General features: G+C 42.9%; 2 protein-coding genes across 2 annotated transcripts in view; one reads left to right on the top strand and one right to left on the bottom strand.

Annotated features, from left to right (window-relative positions):
• Window positions 1-11,628: 11,628 nt before the first annotated feature.
• Window positions 11,629-12,642, bottom strand: OR2AT4 (olfactory receptor family 2 subfamily AT member 4; the record flags this gene model as incomplete). Its single annotated transcript, XM_081327697.1, has 1 exon — window positions 11,629-12,642. One exon carries the CDS (start codon window positions 12,640-12,642, stop codon window positions 11,629-11,631), a length of 1,014 nt encoding a protein of 337 aa, XP_081183823.1.
• A 7,548-nt stretch (window positions 12,643-20,190) lies between these two features.
• The window catches only part of SLCO2B1 (solute carrier organic anion transporter family member 2B1), a gene marked incomplete at both ends in the record, with an annotated part of 72,579 nt that continues 68,945 nt past the window's right edge, over window positions 20,191-23,824 (top strand). The window contains one exon of the mRNA XM_081327696.1: window positions 20,191-20,331. Within this exon, the coding sequence (XP_081183822.1) occupies window positions 20,191-20,331 (141 nt within the window). The remainder of the gene's footprint in view (window positions 20,332-23,824) is intronic.

The following is a 23,824-nucleotide window of genomic DNA, read 5'->3' as shown; positions in this document are numbered from 1 at the left end:
TTCTCCCGTTCTTTTCAATGTCACTGCGAATAACGATCTGTGTTCATTTGCAGGGTGTTTATCTATGAAAGGTCTGGAGCACAGGTCTGCAACCCGCGGCTCCGGAGCCGCATGCGGCTCTTTCAGCCATCTCCTGCGGCTCCCAGTCCTCTGCCATGTGCAGTCCAAAAAAAAAAAAGTGGGACTAAAAAAGTTCAAACAATCAATTCAAATATACAGGGTAGGTGCATATCTCGCCTTGGCTCCACTCTTCAGTCAAACCCTGTTCTGCGCATGCGCGCATGTACGCACATGTGCACACATTTTTTGCGGCTCCCAGTTTTTCCTTTTGTGAGGGAACCGGTTCCGAGTGGCTCTTTCACTGTTTCAGGTTGCTAACCCCTGGTCTGGAGAATATATATATATGTATGTATGTACACAAATATGAGCTGCCACTGCTGTGGCTACTGCCTGTAGATGGTCTTGGGTTAGGCTGAAACAGGAAATAAGATTTGTCCCATGTTTGGGGCCTAAGCAAGTGTATTCTAAATACTTAACAAACATTTCACACACACACACACACACACACACACACACACACACAGAGAGAGAGAGAGAGAGAGAGAGAGAGAGAGAAAGAGAGAGATATATATATAGATGTATAGATATAGATATATAATAAAATAAAATAAAAGTAAGAAAGTAAAATAAAATATAAAATAAACATAACAAAGTAAAATAAATAAAAATAAATAATAAAAAACAGAAACTAAACTAAACTAGTTAACGAAGAGCTAGACAGGAATTTTCACTCAGTTCTGCTCCAAGAGTTCTCAATCACTCAGTTCACCGCATTTTTGGATTCTTAGAAGTGGGAGCAAGTTCTCAAGAAACCAAGTCCTGTATTCAAGGTTGACTCAGCCTTCCATCCTTCCGAGGTAGGTAAAATGAGGACCCAGATTGTTGGGGGCAATTAAGCTGACTTTGTAATAATGCCGCTTGGGGGGGGGGGGCGAAAGCCCTAATAAGCAGGCATATACTTAGAATGAAGGCTATTGCTAAGCACATTGATTTGTGCTTCTTAGATTGTAAGCCGCCCTGAGTCTTCGGAGAAAGGCGGGATATAAATGGGATTAAATAAAATAATAATAAATAAATATCCATCTTTTGACAGGAACGAAAGAGATTGGTTGGCCTATTAGAGCAAAACCTAAACCATGGTTTATATATTGCATATACCTAAGATTTTTCCAAAACCAACTACTGGAACAAAGAATGGCCTGTGAAGTCAGTTATTTTTTTGCTATCCTCTTGGTGATTCATTTCTTGTTTTGCCTGAACTTAGTACAGGAACGCAACTGTTGTGTGGCTTGACAACTACGGATAATGATTTATGTGCAAATCAGGCAGCGAGGGGCAGGATTAGGTGCACAGTAATGAATCAAAACAAAACTGACTTTGCGGTTGTAAAGAGAATTTGTTTCCAGCTGCAGCGGTTCTATGACTTCTGAGTAAAGATATGTCGAAGCTGTGTGGACGAAACCTATAAAGAAATATAGAGGAAAAAAGAAATTAATATTTGCAGGATTTGCAGGGCTTTGTCGGTTGGACTGGTGCCCCGAGGAGCAACTCACTGCTTGAGGCGGTGATGAGATAAGAAAACCCCATTCCCCATCCAGTCCATCTCTTAATTCCGTTTTCAGTATAGTTTTTAACACCTTAATTTGTGTAGTTCTAATGCTTTAATATTTAAATTATTTTTCTGCCTTAACGGAAGCCTTACGGAATAACAGAGTTGGAAGGGACCTTGGAGGTCTTCTAGTCCAACCCCCTGCTCAGGCAGGAAACCCTAGATCATTCCAGAGAAATGGCTGTCTAGTTTCTTCTTGAAAGCCTCCAGTGATGAAGCTCCTACAACTTCTGGTGGCAAGCAGTTCCACTGGTTAATTGTCCTCACTGTTAGGAAATTCCTCCTTAATTCCAGGTGGGTTTTCTACTTGATTACTTTCCATCAGTTGCTTCTTGTCCTGCCTTCAGGGCTGGAGAATACGTTGACCCCCCCTCTTCTTTTGGGCAGCCCCTCAAATATTGGAAAACTTGCTATCATGTCAACCCTGGTCCTTCTCTTCATTAAACTAGACCAGAGGTAGGCCACCTTGGCTCTTTTATGACTCGTGGACTTCAACTCCCAGAATTCCTGAGCCAGCCATGCTGAGGGGAAAGGGAGAGGTTTCCAAGCTGAGTCATGCTGGCTGAGGAATTCTGGGACTTGAAGTCCACAAGTCATGAAGGGGCCAAAGTTTCCCCCATGCTGGATCAGGAATTCTGGGAGTTGAAGTCCGCAAGTCATGAAGGGGTCAAAGTTCTCCCATGCTGGCTCAGGAATTCTGGGAGTTGAAGTCCACAAGTCATGAAGGGGGCCATAGATTCCCCCATGCTGGCTCAGGAATTCTGGGAGTTGAAGTCCACGAGTCATAAAAGAGCCAAGGTTGCTTACCCCTGAACTAGACACACCCAATGCCCATTTTATAGGTAGTCCTCGACTTACAATAATTTGTTTAGTGACCCAAGGCTACAGTGGCATTGACTTATGACCGTTTTTCACACTTCCGACCGTCGCAGCATCTCCAAGGTCACGTGATCAAAACTCAGTCGCTGGGCAACTGACTCCTAGTTATGACGGTGGCAGCGTCCCCGGGGGGGTCACATGATCCCCTTTTGCGACCTTCCGACAAGCAAAGTCAATGGGGGAAGCCGGATTCGCTTAACAGCCAGGTTGCTAACTTAATAACGCCAGTGATTCACCTAACGACTGTGGCCAAAAAGGTCGTAAAATGGGGCAAAACTCACTGAACAACTGTCTCGCTTAGCAACGTAAATGTTGGGCTCAGATGTGGTCGTAGGTTGAGGGCTACCTGTACAATAGAGTATCCGTTCGAGCATTTACACATATGTAATTGTCATGTAAGGGACGGTGTGGCTCAGTGGGTTAGGACGCTGAGCTTGTCGATCAGAAGGTCGGCAGTTTGGCGGGTCGAATCCCGAGTGCCGCGTAGCAGAGAGAGCGCCTGTTACTCGTCCCAGCTTCTGCCAACCTAGCAGTTCGAAAGCACATAAAAATGCAAGTAGAAAAATAGGGACCACTCCGGTGGGAAGGTAACAGCGTTCCGTGCGCCTTTGGCGTCTAGTCACGCCGGCCACATGACCACGGAGACGTCCTCGGACAAACGCTGGCTCTTCGGCTATGAAACGGAGATGAGCACCGGCCCCTAGAGTCGGAAATGACTAGCACGCATGTGCGGGGGAACCTTTACCTTTACCTTAATTGTCATGTGGGTGCACACACATGTGCAGCCCCCTGAGGGGGGGTAAACTAACATGTGGGGGGGTCGTTTCTCCCACTCTTTGCACCCACCAGGCCTGAGGAAGAGGAGGAGCAGCAGCATCGCCCCTGAACGTGGCACCCCCAGCCTCCACCAGGAAAAAAGGTGCTCCCCCTCTGCCATTTTGCTTAGGCTCCTCCCTCCTCAGGGATCCAACTGTCACCTGCCCTGAAGCCCCACCCCTCAGCAGCCCAGGTGAGAAAAGCCCCGCCTCCTCGGATTCCAAGTTTCAATGGCGACTCAGGAACAAACCCCACTCCTTTTGTATCCGCCCCCCCGCTCTCCCATTGGCTCCTTAACTCGGCTGCTTCTCAAGGGAGGCCCCGCCTCCTTCATGCTTTTTAGAAGGAGCCACATCCCGCCTCCCTCATGCCCCGCCCTTTCAACTGCCACTCACGTCCAAGCCCCACCTCTTCCCAGGCTTCCAATGACAGCTGCATGCATCTCCCGGTAGACAGGAAAGCAGGCAGAGCTGCAGAGCCTTCTGGGTAATTTTTAGTCCCCAGGTCCTCCGCTTCCCACCTCGCAGGGTTGTTGTGATGACAAAATTTAGAGGAAATAGCCAGGAAGCTGCCTGGAGCCCTGAAAGAGAAGAACAGATGTAAGAGCTAATCATAAAAATAGGATAAAAAATCAGGATGGTGGGCGTTGTTGTTTTTTGATTTGAAAACTCTGGCCATTAAAACGCATAGTAGTGCAATTTCAAAAGCCTTTCTAAGGAAGGTTGCGTTTTTGAGAGAAATCGGCCAGTGCCTTGATTCTTTTGATACAATTTTGCTGAAATTGTATTAGAGTCAGTTCGGGATTAGACAGTGCCTAAACTGAACAAGCTGCATTAATTATAATTTAGCCCCAATTCCCAGGCTTGGTTTATGGATAAAACTGGAGAAGGGTTTTACTTACTTACTTTTTCTATTTGCATAATACCAAATTTATTTGCTTACTTGATCTATTTGCGTACTGCCAACTTTACTTGCTCACGTATCCATTTGCATATTGTCAATTTATTTGCTTACTTCTTTTATCTGTGTATTGCTAAATTTATTTGCTTATTTATTCTGTTTGCATATTGCCAGATCAATTGATTAGAGAAAGCCAGGATGTAAATTTCTCAAACCTTAAATAAACTCAGTGAGCCACTAACTAAGAGCAGCATACAAACAATACACTATTAATAAGTAAAAAGTGTGTGCGTGGGGGGGAAATGACAAAAAGGAGAATAGTTAACAGTAACTCTGGAAAAAAGATGAAAGGGCATGTGGAATCTTTGTTGATCCGGCAGAAAGCACATAGTCTGAAAACAAAAAAGCAATCCAATTAAATTAACTAAAATCTCCACAGCAGGAATGTTTAAGATCAAAATTGTAAACAGACTGGTCATAATAGTTAACACAACCAATTAGCAGTAATACTGTAGTGTAATAGTACTGGTGCAGTAGTAGTAGTGTAGTTGTGTTATAATACTAATAGGATTGATAATAATATGGAAATAAAGGTAACAACTTAGATGTAAGTAGTAATAATCATCATATGGAAAAAATAGATAAGACACTCAAATTGCAAGGCGGCAATAGAACCCGGTACTGTAATTAAACTGTTTTTTTTTTAAAAAAAGGAATTCTGGGAGTCGAAGTCTGCCTGTACTGGCTGAGGAATTCTGGGAGTCAAAGTTCACCTGTGCTGGCTGGGGAAGTCTGGGAATTGAAATCTGCTGGGAAAAGGACTAAGAGCATCCACCTGCCCCAGGTGGAGGCCCCACCCCCTCTGCTCTAGCCCCGCCCACAGTGGTCCTCTGCCCGGCCTTCCTCTCACTGTGGGCCGTTGCCCGTGGCAACCAAGCAGCAGCCGGAGGGATGAAGGCAACCGCTAGGCCGCTGGCAGGAGCATCCAGGCCTCTGTGACCCCTCGATTAAGTGGGTTCAGAGCCCTCTGGGTCACCAGCCCCCCCCAGCGTTGGGGTCTCTGGAGCTGCAGCTCCTCTCCAACGGCAGCCACTTCCTCCCCCTCCAGGTGACCCCCCCACAAAAGGGCCTGCTGAGCCATTTCCTCAGGGCATGTGCAGAGTGCTAGCCCTTCTGAAGAGAAAAGCAAGGGCTGGCCTGTCCAAAGGGAGAAGAGCAAAGTTGGGTAGAACGGGGGGGGGGGGGGAGAGGAGGGTCAAAAAAGTCAAGATTGCGGCTGGGACCACCCAACCGAAGCGAAATGGGCAGCGTTGTCAATTTAGCATATATATATATATATAATTAAGACTTGCTCAGCGCGGGGAACACACATCCTTTATTTTCAAGGACAGTCTTTATTTTATCTTACTTCATTTTCTCTCTTTTTTTTTTGAAAGCTGCCCATTAGATTTATTTCATTTCATGATGGATTTCCTTGCTTCAGCTCTGGAATTTTCCTCCGTCAAGTTATAAACATAAAGAATTGACATCTTTATTATTTCCTTCAGATTTGTGCAAACCTTTTGAGGCCTAGCCTTTATTTGCTGGCAAGAAAACACGGTGGCTGTAATAAAGGGCAGCCCATCTAGGATATGAACTCTGGGCCTGCCTTGACTGTTTTGTTTTTTTTGACAGCCCTGTAAACAATCCACTGAGAGTGTCTCTGATCATGTGCAGAGCGCCTTCCCTTGTTGAAAAGCTGGGTCCACAAGGTCCTCCTCATGCAATGGGGTACCTTCTTGGCATCCCCGTCCTTCGTGGGGTTCTGCAAAGATGGTATCCACAGAGCCTTTTGTGCTTGCCCTTGCCTGGGGCTATGTATTTTATATTTTATTATTTTATTTTATTTTATTTTATTTTATTTTATTTTATTTTATTTTATTTTATTTTATTTTATTTTATTTTATTTTATTTTATTATTTTATTTTATTTTATTTTATTTTATTTTATTTTATTTTATTTTATTTTATTTTATTTTATTTTATTTTATTATTTTATTTTATTATTTTATTTTATTTTATTTTATTTTATGATTTTATTTTATTTTATTTTATTTTATTATTTTATGATTTTATTTTATTTTATTTTATTTTATTTTATTTTATTTTATTTTATTTTATTTTATGATTTTATTTTATTTTATTTTATTTTATTTTATTTTATTTTATTTATTTTATTTTATTTTATTTTATTTTATTTTATTTTATTTTATTTTATTTTATTTATTTTATTTTATTTTATTTTATTTTATTTTATTTTATTTTATTTTATTTTATTTTATTTTTTATTATTTTATTTTTTATTATTTTATTTTATTTTTTATTATTTTATTTTATTTTATTACTTTATTTTATTTTATTATTTTTCTATTTCTTTTCTTTTATTATTTTCTTTTCTTTTTCTATTTTCTTTTTTTATTATTTTTCTATTTCTTTTCTTTCTATTTTATTTTCTTTTATTATTTTTTCTATTTATTTTATTTTATTTTTTCTTTTCTTTTCTTTTTTCTTTTCTTTTATTATTTTTCTATTTCTTTTCTTTTGTTTTTCTATTTTATTTTATTATTTTTCTATTTCTTTTCTTTTTCTATTTTCTTTTATTATTTTTTCTATTTTCTTTTCTTTTATATATATATTTATTTTATTTGAATCACGCCTTCATTATTTTCACAAGTAACTCAAGGAGGTGAACATATCCACCCTACCTTCCCTCCTCCTATTTTCCCCACCACAACAACCCTGTGAGGTGGGCTGGGCTGAGAGAACGGGGCAGGCCCAAGATCACCCAGCTGGCTTTCATACTGGTAGGAATTTCCTTCTCCAGTTTGGCTTCCTCAAAACAGCCATCATCACATTTTTTTTTAAGTCTGCAAAGGCGTTATGTTTTATATACAAGTAGTCCTCTACTTACGACCCACAACCGAGCCCCAAATTTCCACTGCTAAGTGAGATACTTGTTAAGTGAATTTTGCCCCATTTTATGCCACAGTTGTTAAGGGAATCGCTGCGGTTGTGGAGTTAGTCACACGGTCGTTAAGTGAATCCGGGCTGCCCCCATGAACTTTGCTTGCCAGAAAGTCGCAAAAGGGGGTCACGTGACACACACACACAGCCCTGGGACCCAGCAACGGTCGTAAATATGAACCAGTTTGCCAAGCGTCTCAATTTTGATCACTTTTTTTTTTAATCCCATTTATATCCCGCCCTTCTCCGAAGACTCAGGGCGGCTTACAATTTAAGCACAAATCAAATGTGCTTAGCAATAGCCTTCATTCTATGTATATGCCTGCTTATTGGGGCTTATTAGGGCCCCCCCAAGCGGCATTATACACTTGACTCCCACAGGGATGCAGAAACGGTCGTAAGTGTGAGAAACAGTCATAAGTCGCTTTTTTCAGTGCTCTTTGTAATTTGGTCCCTAAGCGAAACCGTTGTAAGCCGAGGACTACCTTTGCAGCTTCTTCATTCCTAGTGAACTTTTAGGAATTTTGAGAAAAAGATTGTAATTGTAATTTTTTTTCCCCCTTTTGAATTTTCTTTTTCAAGCCCGCTCTTGGTCTCTGTCATCTTAAGGAAGCGAAGACGCTGAATGGGAAAAATTCAAATTCCTGAGATCCACGGTTAGTAGGACTTGTTCTGCACTGCCACAAAAGGAGCAGTTTCTCAAATCTTTCGAAGAGTGGGACTCTTCCGTTCATTGATGGTCTCTGGAGAAGTTGAAAATTAAAGGACTGAGATGAGAGCAATGCTTGAAGTCCGGGAAAAAACAGCTGGTGCATGCTTGTCAGTTGGAAGTGCTTCACTACCAAAACTCCAGATGTGAGTAGTGACAACATTAGAAGCTACACAGAGCTCCTGATAGGTGAGTAGGCTTCCTTTTTTCCAGTCGTTATACATAGTGAATTGCGATAAAGGAGAATATTTGTATGGGTTTGGAAAAAGGAGGAGGAGGAGGAGGAGGAGGAGGAGGAGGGCTGTGGGGTCCTTGGTGCTCTCTGAGCTGGGTTGTTTTCTGGCAGACATTTCATGACCCAACTAGGGAACGTCATCAGGGCTAGAAGGGGGAGGAGGAGGAGGAGGAGGAAGAGGAAGAGGAGGACTGTGGTGTCCTTGGTACTCTCTGACTCCCTTCCAAACATTTCATGATCCAACTAGGTAACAACATCAGTGCTAGAAGCGAGTGGGGTTTGCTCTCAATTTATATTCTAGTGACTTGCCCGGTCAATGTTGATGGTCTTAGAGGTTCTTTGGTTATGCTGTTTAATGTTAGCTTGTTTGGCAGTTCCTCGATTGTGGTATTGTTTGTTAACCCTGGTGTTCACCTATGCTCATCTGGGTGCTGATTACTGTCAAAGAAGTGTGGTGGTTCTTTAGCATTTTGATTGTCTTTTTTTCCATGGTATGTTGATGTTGTTGTTCTGTTCCAGTCTATGACCAGCCCTGTTTGTGTGTCAGGGACAACCCCTTTTTCCTTTTAACAATCAATAGGCTGGAAAAAAAACCCAACCCAAATTTATTCCAAATAATAAAATCTTTCAAACAAAAAAGCAGCAGAATATTTTCTTCAAGCAAAAATACATGATTCAAAACATCCAACAAGAGTTAAACAGAAGTAGCCAGAACAGACCAGGATTCCCTTAGAATGTCTCCTTCAGCAACGGTTGCCTTCAGCAACCAGCATCGCCCACTCCTTCCTCTTTTATTATCAGTCCCACAGCGTGCCTTCTCACTGCCTTCTCCTCCTCTCACTGAGTTGCCTCATTGCTTTGCTCTGCTCTGCTCTGCTGGATTGCCTTCTGCTTCTAGCGTCTCTGAACAGATTCAACTGTGACTCTTCTGAGTCCGACTCCTCCTCCTCACACAGCTGAGCCTCATGAGGAACACGACTGGAGGGGCCAGGCTGAGAGTCCTGCAGTGCATCAGAGCCTCCCTCCGACACCGAAGGCTCTCCAAACCCCTCCTCCTCCTCTTCCTCCTCCTCAGATTCCTCAGACTCAGCTGCTGGGAGCACAGGCTGACACTAAATCACAACAGTTGTGTATCTCTATGTGCCTGTCCATGGATGATCCGTCTGAGTGCCAGGAATTCTCTGGCATTCTGGGATCTGGGCTTGGCCCAGGATGCTCATACTTTCTCAGCTGGAGCTATGGTTACGTCTGCACGGATGTGATGAAATTCTTCCTTCTATTCAGGGCAGAGCATGTCAGCGTTGCTTGAGCAGGGTCCACAGGATTGTCTGGGACACTACACATCCTCTTCACAACCTGTTTTCCTTGTTCCCTTCTGGGAAGGGGGCGGCGGCTCTGTGCTATCCGAAGCAGAACATCCAGATTCAGTCACAGTTTTGTTCCATATGGCATCAACCTTGTCGACTGTCTGGTTTCCTCTTTTCGCCAGGTGTACTAAATGGACAGTGAGAAGATAAGATAAGATCACCTTTATTGCCTTTTTTTTTTACTGTGGGCACAACGGCACACATCAAAAAGGAAATTTAGTTGCCCGCTGTCAAAGTGGAACACGTACATGACACACACCTAAAACATACTATATACAACATATGTATAGACCCACCCCCCTACATATATACATAACAAATAAATATTACACACTGTCCGTCTTGAACATATAACGGAAGGAGGAAGCTTAAGAGTTCACAAAGTTAATGCTGAGTGGAATGAAACGATGGCTGAATCTGGATGTTCTGCTGCGGATACCACGACGCCCCCTCCTCCCAGAAGGGAACAAGGAAAACGGGTTGTGAAGAGGAGGTGTGTAGTGTCCCAGACAATCTTGCGGACCCTGCTCAAGCAACACTTCTGTGCCACGTCCTGGATGGGAGGGAGGGAACTGCCAAGGATCTTTTCTGCTGTCCTCACCACTCTCTGCACCGCCTTCCTGTCTCCGCTCCTCACCAAGGAAAGAAGCAACCTGGAACTAAGGAGAAATTTCCCGAGACAGTGAGAACAACTTGCCTCCGGAGGTTGCGAATGCTTCAACACTGGAAGTTTTAAAGAAGAGACTGGACAGCTGTTAATCTAGAATTGAATAAGGTGTCCTGTTCAAGTGGGGGGTTGGACTGGAAGACCCCCGAGGTCCCTTCCAACTCTATTATTCTATGATTCTTTGGATGCATTCTTTATTAATTTTTAATTTGCCCATGCTTGACGTTGTCTAACTGCAAAATGCCCAGAGTCTTGTAGCCTTCTTCAACACTTTCTAGGCTTATCTGGGGGAAATTACAATTCCCTATGAGGAGAATAGACATAGAAATAGAAATAGAATAATTGTAGAATAGAATAGAATAGAATAGAATAGAATAGAATAGAATAGAATAGAATAGAATAGAATAGAATAGAATAGAATAGAATAGAATAGAATAGAATAGAATAGAATAGAATAGGAAATACAGAATAGAATAGAATGGAACGGAACGGAACAGAACAGAACAGAACAGAACAGAACAGAATAGAATAGAATGATTGTAGAATAGAACAGAACAGAACAGAATAGAATAGAAAATGGAATGGAATAGAATGGAATGGAGGATAGGATAGGATAGGATAGGATAGGATAGGATAGGATAGGATAGGATAGGATAGGATAGGATAGGATAGGATAGGATAGGATAGGATAGGATAGGATAGGATAGAGCTGGAAGGGACCTTAGAGGTCTTCTAGTCCAGCCCCCTGCTCAAGCAGGAGAACCTATACTATCTCAGACAAGTGTGTGAGATGGTCTCACGAGGTCGATGGTTCGTTAAGGTGCTTCCAAGTAAAAAGGCAGCACGCAGGGATGCAATCAGTCAAAGCTTTATTTAACGATAAAGTAAATAGAAAGAGTTCCCTGGCATGGAGGCATCCATGCCTGGGTTGAGCTCATGGATCAGCAAGCAAGCAAGCAGAAGAAGGAACAAAGAGATCAGAGAGAGAGTAGCCCCTGAGCAGAGTTTTTATGGGGGTCCTCAGCCCCTCCCTTACCAATTAACTCTCGCCAATGGGGCTGCAGGGGCCGGGGACCCCTGACCCACCAGTGGGAGCAAAGATGCCTCTTTGTTCCCATCTGATGACCTTTTTGGGGAACTGCCATGGCTGGCACAAAAAAACATCTAACAAAGTGACTGTCCAGTCTCTTCTTAATACAGTGCAATAGGCACAGAATAAAACGCCAAATGTTTGAATGCTTTTTTTTGACAAACCGCATCTCCAAAGTATACAACAGTTTAGTGGCTTCTAGTCAAAGAAGACTTAATACGTCCTGGAGCGAATGTAATTAGGCACACAGAAACCTAATCTCCGTCAAAGGGCTCCACTCATAGAAAACCCACATTAATGAAAAGCCCGGTTTTCACTCTCTTTGGTCTCCACCTGGTCCAAACGGAGCCTCTCCTTCTGCGTGGAGAAGACCTTGGAGGTGGCCAACTGTCTCACCGCCCTCTTGATGTCCCTGTTCCTCAGCGTGTAAATGAGAGGGTTCACCAGAGGGGTCAAAATGGCAAAAGTCATGTCGCTCAGCACGTGGACATCGCTGGACATCTTGACTCGGTAGGAGAGGAAGGCCAGAGCGATGGAAGAGTAATAAGTGACGACCACCACCAGGTGGGAGAAGCACGTGGAGAAGGCCTTCCTGCGCCCTTCTTTGGAGCGAATCTTCAAGACCGACACCATGATGCAGGCGTAGGAGATGACCACGAGCAGCAGCGGGACGAAGGCCACGGTCATGGAAATGGTGAAGCCCATAAAACTCTGGAACGTGGTGTAGGCGTTCTGGCAAGCGGCCTGGACCACTGCCAGGTGGTCGCAGAAGCAGTGGTTGACCCTGGGCATCTGGCGGAAGGTCAGCTGCGAGGACTGGACCACCGGCGGGATGGGGACCAGCAGGGCGGAGAACCACGCGACGGCCGCCAGCTGCGCGTTCTTCTGCCTGGTCATCCGGACCGCGTAGTGCAAGGGGTGGCAGATGGCCTTATAGCGGTCGTAGGACATCACCACCAGGAGGAAGGTCTCCGTCACCGCCAGTCCATGGAAGAAGTACATCTGCAGGAAGCAGCCCGTGGAGGAGATGGACCTGGCGTTGACCGAGAACATGGCCAGCATTTGGGGGATGGTGATGGTGGTCAGCAGGATGTCCAGGATGGAAAGGTTGGTCAGGAAAAAGTACATGGGCTTGTGGAGCTTGGGGTCGGTGGCCACCGCCGCGATGATGGTGACGTTGCTGGAGAGGATGAGCAGGTAGAAGACGAGGAAGACGAAAAAGAGGGGGAACTGGTGGTCCTGAAGGCTGGGGAAGCCCACAAGCCAGAAATTGGGAACAGAACCACCCGTGAAGTTGCAGGAATCCATTTGGCGAAAGGTTCAGGGTGAGGGTCTAGTGAAGAAAAAAAAGAGAGAGACCACAGGAGAGGAGAGTGTCGCCTTTGCCCATCATACCTCTGCAAAGTCCTCTTAAGCCTTAGGCTACCTGAGTTTATTCAAGAACAGAATGGAACGGAACAGGACCATATCAGACCAGACCAGACCAGAATAGAATAGAATATGGGATATAGAATGGAATGGAATGGAACAGGAACAGGACCAGAACAGAACAGAACAGAATAGAATATGGGATATAGAATAGAATAGAATAGAATAGAATAGAATAGAATAGAATAGAATAGAATAGAATAGAATAGAATAGAATAGAATAGAATAGAATAGAATAGAAAATATGGAATAGAATAGAATAGAATAGAATAGAATAGAATAGAATAGAATAGAATAGAATAGAATAGAATAGAATAGAATAGAATTATGGGATAGAATAGAATAGAATAGAATAGAATAGAAAATATGGAATAGAATAGAATAGAATAGAATAGAATAGAATAGAATAGAATAGAATAGAATAGAAAATATGGAATAGAATAGAATAGAAGAATAGAATAGAATAGAATAGAATAGAATAGAATAGAATAGAATAGAATAGAATAGAATTATGGGATAGAATAGAATAGAATAGAATAGAATAGAATAGAATAGAATAGAATAGAATAGAATAGAATAGAATAGAATAGAATAGAATTATGGGATAGAATAGAATAGAATAGAATAGAATAGAATAGAATAGAATAGAATAGAATAGAATAGAATAGAATAGAATAGAATAGAATTATGGGATAGAATAGAATAGAATAGAATAGAATAGAATAGAATGGGATAGAATAGAATAGAATAGAATAGAATAGAATAGAATAGAATAGAATAGAATAGAATAGAATAGAATAGAATAGAATAGAATAGAATTATGGGATAGAATAGAATAGAATAGAATAGAATAGAATAGAATAGAATAGAAAATATGGAATAGAATAGAATAGAATAGAATAGAATAGAATAGAATAGAATAGAATAGAATAGAATAGAATAGAATAGAATAGAATAGAAAATATGGAATAGAATAGAATAGAATAGAATAGAATAGAATAGAATAGAATAGAATAGAATAGAATAGAATAGAATAGAATAGAATAGAATAGAATAGAATAGAATTATGGGATAGAATAGAATAGAATAGAATAGAATAGAATAGAATAGAATAGAATTATGGGATAGAATAGAATAGAATAGAATAGAATAGAATAGAATAGAATTATGGGATAGAATAGAATAGAATAGAATAGAATAGAATAGAATAGAATAGAATAGAATAGAATAGAATAGAATAGAATAGAATAGAATAGAATAGAATAGAATTATGGGATAGAATAGAATAGAATAGAATAGAATAGAATAGAATAGAATAGAATAGAATAGAATAGAATAGAATAGAATAGAATAGAATAGAATAGAATAGAATTATGGGATAGAATAGAATAGAATAGAATAGAATAGAATAGAATAGAATAGAATAGAATAGAATAGAATAGGACCAGGACCAGGACCAGGACAGAAAAGAACAGAATAGAATATGGGATATAGAATAGAATAGAAAATAGAATTAGGTTGGCAGAAGCTGGGACGAGTAACAGGCGCTCACTCTGCTATGCGGCACTTGGGATTCGACCCGCCAAACTGCTGACATTCCAGTCGACAAGCTCAGCATCCTAACCCACTGAGCCACCGCGTCCCTTTGCTTTTATTTACTTACAGCTAATTGGAAGATACTTGCTGGTTTATTTGTTGAATTTATTTGCCTCCCATCTCGCTACTGGGGCTGCTCAGGGCTACAGCAATAAAATGGAAAAAAGAAATGATGCAAAGCATACAACATAAACAAAGGAAGAAAGCAATAAAAATGAACGCTAACAGAAAATGTAAAAGAGAGCGAAAGTCACACGTTGTAAGTCAGGCATAACGTAAAACTGAGGACGATTATTTCAGTCTCTAAACTCAAGTTTTCTTTCAGATATTCTGGATCTGTGTTAAAACATGAGTCGACAAACACAATTAGACGATGCTGTCTTCCCAGCTTGAATTATCCGACACTGGAAGTTTTTAAGAAGAGACTAGACAGCTATTTGTCTGAAATGGTATAGGGCTTCCTGCCTGAGCACGGGGCTGGACTAGATGACCTCCAAGGTCCCTTCCAACTCTGTTATTCTTGTTCTTGAACTTCCATTGCCTACTTAGCATTTTGCTACAACTGATCTGTTTCTTTCTACCTGTGGGTCTTTCTTTTTTTTTTCCTCTTTTCTTATTGCAGGGATATACACTTACTTGCAGGTTGAAAGTGGCGATGCTGTTTTTTTTCTCCCCTCTTTCTTCTCGATTCAGCAACAATCTCGTTACAAAAAAATAAAATTTTTTTTTAAAAAATGAGCCCAGTAAATACGTTGCAGCCTTTTATAAGGGAAATTGCCTCTCTCACAGCCTCCCTTGAAAAATTCCCACTGGACCGAGTCTCGTTTCCTTTAACGCCCCTCTCGTAACTCTGCTTAACAACTCCTGTTTTCTGCCATCCTGGGCCCCTGCTGAGGAATATGTGCTGAATATGTACTGAAAAAGACCAGGCCAAACACACATTCACACGTTCTGCGGTGGGGGCAAGCCTGTTTTGGCAAGCCCCTTTGGATCGTACGTGCAACTGTCGCATTTCCCTGTGCACGCGCAGGGCGAGTGCGTCCTTGGCTGGCGGGCACAGCTCCGCACACGCTTTGTGTTGGCAAGCGAGAGGGCTGCTAAGCGAAGTTTGCCCCGTTTTACAACCTTTCGTGCCACGGTTGCCAAGCGAATCACTGCCGTTGTTAAGTTAGTACCACGGTTGTTAAGTGAAGCTGGCTTCCCCATCGGCTTTGCTTGGCAGAAGGTCGCAAGGGGGCATCGCGGGACTCCCCAGGACAGGAAAACGGTCATAAATATGAGTCAGCTGCCAAGCGTCTGAATTTTGAATCGATGGAAATAAAATAACCAGGGGTAGGTCAAGATCAATTAAATGATACTTAACCTAACTAGTGGAACAGCTTGCCAGCAGAAATCGTGGGCGCTCCATCACTGGAGCTTTTAAAGAAGAGACTGGACAGTCACTTGTCTGAGATGGTGTAGGTTCTCCTGCTTGAGCAGGGGGCTGGACTAGAAGATCTCCAGGGTCCCCTCCAGCTTCTATTCTATTCTATTCTATTCTATTCTATTCTATTCTATTCTATTCTATTCTATTCTATTCTATTCTATTCTATTCTATTCTATTCCATTCCATTCCATTCCATTCCATTCCATTCCATTCCATTCCATTCCATTCCATTCCATTCCATTCCATTCCATTCCATTCTATTCTATTCTATTCTATTCTATTCTATTCTATTCTATTCTATTCTATTCTATTCTATTCTATTCTATTCTATTCTATATTTGCCATTCTCTTCTCTTCTCTTCTCTTCTCTTCTCTTCTCTTCTCTTCTCTTCTCTTCTCTTCTCTTCTCTTCTCTTCTCTTCTCTTCTCTTCTCTTCTCTTCCATATTTGCCATTCTATTCTATTCTATTCTATTCTATTCTATTCTATTCTATTCTATTCTATTCTATTCTATTCTATTCTATTCTATTCTATTCTATTCTATTCTATTCTATTCTATTCTATTCTATTCTATTCTATTCTATTCTATTCTATTCTATTCTATTCTATTCTGTATTTCACTGCTTCCAGAATTTACATGACTTTGAAGGCATCTAGAAGAATAACAGAGTTGGAAGGGACCTTGGCGGTCTTCTAGTCCAGCCCCCCTGCTCAAGCAGGAGACCGTATACCAGGAGTGTGCAACCTTGCAACTTTAAGACTTGTGGACCTCAACTCCCAGAATTCCCCAGCCAGGAATTCTAGGAGTTGAAGTCTACAAGTCTTAAAAATTCCTAAGTTTAGACACCTTTCTTCCATCCCATCCCAGACAAATGACTGTCCACTTTTTCCTTGAAAACTTCCAGTGTTGGAGCATTCACCACTTCTGGAGGCAGGCTGTTCCACCGGTTAATTGTTCTCCCTGTCAGGAAATTCCTCCTTAGTTCTAGATTGCTTCTCTCCTTGATGAGTTCCCATCCGCTGCTCTTTGGTGTTTTGGAGATGTGTATGGAGATTAACAGAATAACAGAGTTGGAAGGGTCCTTGGAGGTCTTATAGTCCAACCCCTCTGCTCAGGCAGGAAGCCTTATACCATTTCAGACAAATGGTTGTCCAGTCTCTTTTTGAAAGCCTCCAGTGATTTCCGGTGGCAAGTCGTTCCACTGGTTAATTGTTCCAAGTGTCAGGAAATTTCTCTCTTAGTTCCAGGTTGCTTCTCTCCTTGATTAGTTCCCATCTGTTGCTTCTTGTCCTGCCTTCAGGCGCTTTGGAGATGTTTATGAGTGAAGATAAACATAACGTACTAGCTGTAGGTTCCAGAATCCAAAAGCAACATAAAATATCATAGGCCACCTTATTTTAAAATAAAATCCACTGTCTAGAGTCACATATCAGAGAATGCAGTTTTTGGCGGGTCCTGTGTTAACGTATTTTACAAACCCAGGGCAATTCTGATTAAATTAAGCACGCTGTGGTTTTGTACAATCATCTCCTTGATCAATTTTCCTCCAGAGCCATTAAAGCCGAAAATAGCTCTGCAATAAGATTTGTGACTTAGAAAAAGATGCTAGGAGGCTCCTTTCGACTTTTTAATTTTAGAAGCAAGGTCTGCTTCTTTTTCTCCTTCTTCTTTTTCCCCTAAGCTGTGTCTCAAAATTAACTAATAATACACAGCCGTTTGCTCGTCCCCAACTTTATGACTTGTGGACTTCAAGTCCCAGAATTCCCCAGTCAGCATGACGGAACTATGACCCTTTTATGACTTGTGGACTTCAAGTCCCAGAATTCCTCAGCCAGCATGAGGGAACTATGACCCTTTTATGACTTGTGGACTTCAAGTCCCAGAATTCCTCAGCCAGCATGAGGGAACTATGACCCTTTTATAACTTGTGGACTTCAAGTCCCAGAATTCCCCAGTCAGCATGAGGGAACTATGACCCTTTTATGACTTGTGGACTTCAAGTCCCAGAATTCCTCAGCCAGCTTGCCTGGCTGAGGAATTCTGGGAGTTGAAGTCCATAAGTCATAAACAGGCCACCTTTCAGGACCCCTGAAGGGTTCTGAAAAGGTTTTGCAGTCCTTTAACAGAGGGATCACAACAAACTGTGGCAAGTCCTTAAAGAGATGGGCGTACCAGACCATCTTATTTGTCTCTTGAGAAACCTATATGTGGGCCAAGAAGCAACAGTGAGAACTGGACACGGAACCACTGATTGGTTCAAAATTGGGAAAGGAGTCTGGCAAGGCTGTATACTCTCACCCTGCCTATTTAACTTATATGCAGAGCACATCATGAGAAAGGCAGGGCTAGATGAATCAAAAGTTGGAATTAAGATTGCCGGGAGAAATATCAACAAACTAAGATATGCCGATGATACCACTCTAATGGCAGAAAGTGAAGAAGAACTAAAGAGCCTCTTGTTGCGAGTGAAGAAGGAGAGTGCAAAACTTGGGTTGAAACTTAACATTAAGAAAACCAAGATCATGGCATCCGGCCCTCTCAATTCCAGGCAAATAGATGGGGAAGAAATGGAGGTAGTGACAGATTTTATTTTCCTGGGCTCCAAGATCACTGCAGATGGGGACTGCAGCCAATAAATTAAAAAACGCTTGCTCCTGGGGAGGAAAGCCATGGCAGATCTAGATAGCACACTAAAAAGCAGAGACATCACCCTGTCAACAAAAGTGCGTATAGTCAAGGCTACGGTCTTCCCAGTTGCAATGTATGGCAGTGAAAGTTGGACCATAAGAAAGGCTGAGTGCCAAAGAATGGAGGCCTTTGAACTCTGGTGCTGGAGAAGACTCCTGCGAGTCCCTCGGACTGTGAGGCGATCAAACTGGTCAGTCCTAGAGGAGATCAACCCTGACTGCTCTTTAGAAGGCCAGATCCTGAAGGTGAAACTCAAATCCTTTGGCCACCTAATGAGAAGGAAGGACTCACTGGAGAAGAGCCTAACGCTGGGAAAGGTTGAGGGCAAGAGAAGAAGGGGACGACAGAGAAGGAGGTGGCTGGACGGAGTCACTGAAGCAGGAGGTGTGAGCTTAAATGGACTCCAGAAGATGGTAGAGGACAGGAAGGCCTGGAGGAACGTTGTCCATGGGGTTGCAATGGGTCAGACATGACTTTGCAACTAACAACAACAACAGAGGTATAGAATCCAGATCACCTGAAGTGTTAATACCACTTTATAAGGCCACCCTTGGAATCCTGCATCCAGTTTTGGTCGCCACAATATGAAACAGATGTTGAGACTCTGGAAAGAGTGCCGAGAAAAGCAAGAAAGATCATTAGAGGGCTGGAAGCTAAAACATGCGAACAGTTGCAGGAATTGGGCATATCTAGTTTAATGAGAAGGACACGATTTGGATGAGGGGATAGATGGGGAACTCATCAAATTTGCAGACGACACCAAGCCTGCAGGAATAGCCAATACTCCAGAAGATAGGCTTAAGATACAGGAGGATCTGGACAGACTCGAACACTGGGCACTATCTAACAAAATGAAATTCAATTGTGAAAAAAGTAAGGTTCTACATTTAGGCAGGAAAAATCAAATGCACAGGTATAGTATTGGTGGTACCTTGCTCGATAGTAGTAACTGTGAGAGAGATCTCGGAGTCCTAGTGGACAATCCCTTAAATAGGAGCCAGCAGTGTGCTGCAGCTGCCAAAAAAGCCAACACAGTGCTAGGCTGCATTAACAGAGGGATAGAATCAAGATCAGGTGAAGTACTAATACCACTTTACAATGCTTTGGTAAGGCCACACCTGGAATACTGCATCCAGTTTTGGTCACCACGATGTAAAAAAGATGTCGAGACTCTAGAAAGGGTACAGAGAAGAGCAACAAAGATGATTGGGGGATTGGAGGCTAAAACATATAGGGAACGGTTGCTGGAATTGGGTATGTGTAGTTTAATGAAGAGAAGGGTGGGGGGTGACAGGATAGCAGTGTTCCAATATCTCAGGGGCTGCCCCAAAGAAGAGGGAGTCAAGCTATTCTCCAAAGCACCTGAAAGCAGGACAAGAAGCAACGGATGGAAACTAGTCAAGGAGAGAAGCAACCTGGAACTAAGGAGAAACTTCCTGACAGTTAGAACAACTAACCAGTGGAACTACCTGCCTCCAGAAGCAGTGAATGCTCCAACACTGGAAGTTTTTAAGAAGAGATTGGCCAGCCATTTGTCTGAAATGGTATAGGCTTTCCTGCCTGAGCAGGGGGTTGGACTAGATGACCTCCAAGGTCCCTTCCAACTTCTTATTAGTATGATAGCAGTCTTCCAATATTTGAGGAGCTGCCAAAGCACCTGTGATATCTCCCTTGAACAATTCCCCAGATACTTCCTCAGATGTCAGCTTAGGGAAGGATGAGCCAATTCCCGGCATGTCAGGAACTGAGCTGGCTGATGGTTCTGAACGGCATTGCCGAAGGGGAGCTGGCCAGGCTTCCCGCTGCAGAAAGCTTGCAGTGGCAGGCAGCCAGCGAAGAGGAGGAAGAACTGCCTTCCGTACCTGATCTGAGAACAGTTTTTGACCCCTTGCTAGGCGACTGGCGGTATTCGGGATGTTGCCATATCCTAAAAGCGGTGCAATGGGTGAAAAGGTTGAAAAGCCCTGTTCTAAAAGCAGTCTCCATTTTGTTTATTCCCGGCTTGGACTGGAGCCTGGTGAAGATTTTTCCTTCCACGTAGCTGTGTGATTTGGTCAGCGTGATTCCTGTTCTTGAAACGAGCCAGCTCAGAGAGCACCGAGCATCCCACAATTGCTTAATTGAAAGAGCAGGAGTGTGCCACTTGGGCCAAACCAGATTGGCTGGACAGAATCTGTGGGAGACAGGCAGTTCCCCTGAGTAACTGGGCCCTATGCCATGTAGGTTTTTATGTGGCCCTAGATCTGTATGCAGTCTCTAGTAGCAACAACCTATCAACAGAACGGCTTCTCTTAGAGCTGGGGTCTCCAAACGCTCCAAAACGTTCATTGGGAGGAGAAACACCACTGGGGCCTCCAAACGTGACCACTTTTAAGCTTTGTGGACTTCAACTCCCAGAATTCCACAGCTGGCCAAGGAATTCTGGGAATCAAAGTCCACAAAACTTAAAAGTGGCCACGTTTGGAGGCCCCAGTGGTGTTTCTCCTCCCAATGAACGTTTTCCTAACTAAGTTGCAAAAGTTTGGTAGAACTTGCGTTGAAGACTTTTTTTTTTTGCTGTGCGGGGGGGGGGAATATCAATCTACAAAAAACACAAAAACCACCCACCCCAAAACAAAACCACAAAGCACTTTCTCTGGAGTTCAGAACTTAATTGCTCCGGATAACTTTGAAACCCCCAGAGAGAGGCGTCTGCATGAAGAAAGCAATCAAATTGTTGAAAACATTGCATAATTGGCTTATTTCAAAAGCTTCTTTGCTTCGGGGACTTTGGCTGGCCACCCTGGGAGGCAAAACTTGTGCCAAGTGGCACGGGGGGCCTTGGGACTTGCCCGACAATGTTGCAGCCCTAATGAACTCCCAGGGACAGCCATCGTTGGTTCATAACAAGAGGTTAGCGTTGATTACTCTGATGGCTGGAAATAGCGGAGAGTAATTCTGGCCTGCTACGTGGGGAGTTTAAGAAAACATTTGTTCTCCTGGGAGTCCCGTAGGACGTAGGAAGGCGGTGAGGTTAGGAAACTTTCATGGGTTAATTGCCCAGGCGTGGATAATGACACCAGGATTGTGATGTTGAGGTCCAACGTTCAAGCAGTGCAAAGGAAACTTGAGTCTTTGTTGCTCCAGCCTTAAAGAGGGAAGACCTTTCCCTACAAGCAACAAGGGGCTAAATTGCAAAGTGCAAACCCCAGTTCCTTCTAGCACTGATGATGTTACCTAGTTGGGTCATGAAACGTCTGCAAGGAAACCACCCAGCTCAGAGAGCACCAAAGACCCCACAGTCATCTTCCTCCTCCTCTTCCTCCTCCCCATAGACCCCCCCCCCGCCTTCTAGCCCTGATGACGTTCCCTAATAGGTCATGAAACGTCTGCAAGGAAACCATCCAGACTCAGAGAGCATCAAGGACCCCACAGTCTTTCTTTCTTTCTTTCTTTCTTTCTTTCTTTCTTTCTTTCTTTCTTTCTTTCTTTCTTTCTTTCTTTCTTTCTTTCTTTCTTTCTTCCTTCCTTCCTTCCTTCCTTCCTTCCTTCCTTCCTTCCTCCTAGCACTGATGACGTTACCTAGTTGGGTCATGAAACGTCTGCAAGGAAACCACCCAGCTCAGAGAGCACCAAGGACCCCACAGTCTTTCTTTCTTTCTTTCTTTCTTTCTTTCTTTCTTTCTTTCTTTCTTTCTTTCTTTCTTTCTTTCTTTCTTTCTTTCTTTCTTTCTTTCTTTCTTTCTTTCTTTCTTTCTTTCTCCTTCCTTCCTGCCTGCCTGCCTGCCTGCCTGCACTGATGATGTTCCCTAGTTGGGTCATGAAACGTCTGCAAGAAAACCATCCAGACTCAGAGAGCATCAAGGACCCCACAGTCTTTCTTTCTTTCTTTCTTTCTTTCTTTCTTTCTTTCTTTCTTTCTTTCTTTCTTTCTTTCTTTCTTTCTTTCTTTCTTTCTTTCTTTCTTCCTTCCTTCCTTCCTTCCTTCCTTCCTTCCTTCCTTCCTTCCTTCCTTCCTTCCTCCTAGCACTGATGATGTTCCCTAGTTGGGTCATGAAACGTCTGCAAGAAAACCACCCAGCTCACAGAGCACCAAGGACCCCACAGTCTTTCTTTCTTTCTTTCTTTCTTTCTTTCTTTCTTTCTTTCTTTCTTTCTTTCTTTCTTTCTTTCTTTCTTTCTTTCTTTCTTTCTTTCTTCCTTCCTTCCTTCCTTCCTTCCTTCCTTCCTTCCTTCCTTCCTTCCTTCCTCCTAGCACTGATGATGTTGTCTAGTTGGGTCATGAAACGTCTGCAAGAAAACCACCCAGCTGAGAGAGCACCAAGGACCCCACAGCTCTCTTCCTCCTCCTTCTCTTCCTCCTCCTCCTCCTCTTCCTCCTCCTCCTCCCTTCTAGCACTCATGATGTTTCCTGGTTGGTCATGAAACTTCTGCAAGGAAACTACCAACCTCAGAGAGTGCTAATGACCTCACAGTAATTTTCCTCCTCCTCCTCCTCCTCCTCCTCCTCCTCCTCCTCCTCCTCCTCCTCCTCCTCCCTGCCAACACCACTCCCTTTAGCATTGATGATATTACCTAGTCGGTTCATGAAATGTCTGCAGGAAAACCACCCAGCTCAGAGAACTCCAAGGACCCCACAATTCAACAGTGAGCTATAAATACTCTCTTCTCTGGTATTCTGGGAAGTACTGGGGAGCAGCTGCCTCAACTCTCTTCCTCCTTACCAGACTGTCTAGATTTCACTGTCTCGTGGTCCTCTGGAATACACCCCTTCCATCCTGGGAACCGATGATATTCTACCCCCAGTAAAAGGCATTTAAACTGGAAAATCGAAGCCCTCTCTCCCAAATCTGAGAGCGCGTCGCATTATTTTCCAATTTCCACTGGGCATTTTTCATCGCTTCCCGGAACCGTTTTCAGCCAGTCACCTAAATTAAGAGGAGAGATGAATGGAGAGATGTCTAATAATACAGGAGCGGTCTAATATGTTGCCTGAATTATACATATACAACTTTGAACCTGGAGTTCATAAAAATTACATTGGACATCTTAATGGCCGAAATGGATCAGCTATTATCCGCGTGCAATAAAAATTAATTCTGAGAGATGCAGGTGGAGGCCCACTGGAAGAGATTTAAGACTTGAAAGCCGAGAACAGGCAGAATTAACAAGCTTCCTAGTGGGGAATTATGGCTTCATCTCCAGGGCTTAGCGGGAGGCAGGCCAGGAACCAATTTGCCACACAAGGCTCAGTCCTAAAATAGTCAGGGGGTTGTTTTGCATGGCTCTCCAGCTTCTGACTTTTGCTTTGGGGGGAGTGAGATCAATGGATCCACGGGGCCCTTAATTGGATGAAGAGGTGACTGTGGGAT

The sequence above is a fragment of the Vipera berus genome, assembly GCF_964194415.1.
Source record: "Vipera berus genome assembly, chromosome: 4".
Classification (NCBI taxonomy): domain Eukaryota; kingdom Metazoa; phylum Chordata; class Lepidosauria; order Squamata; family Viperidae; genus Vipera; species Vipera berus.
The sequence above is the reverse complement of the archived record's forward strand: the minus strand, read 5'-3'. Positions and strand labels throughout refer to the sequence as shown.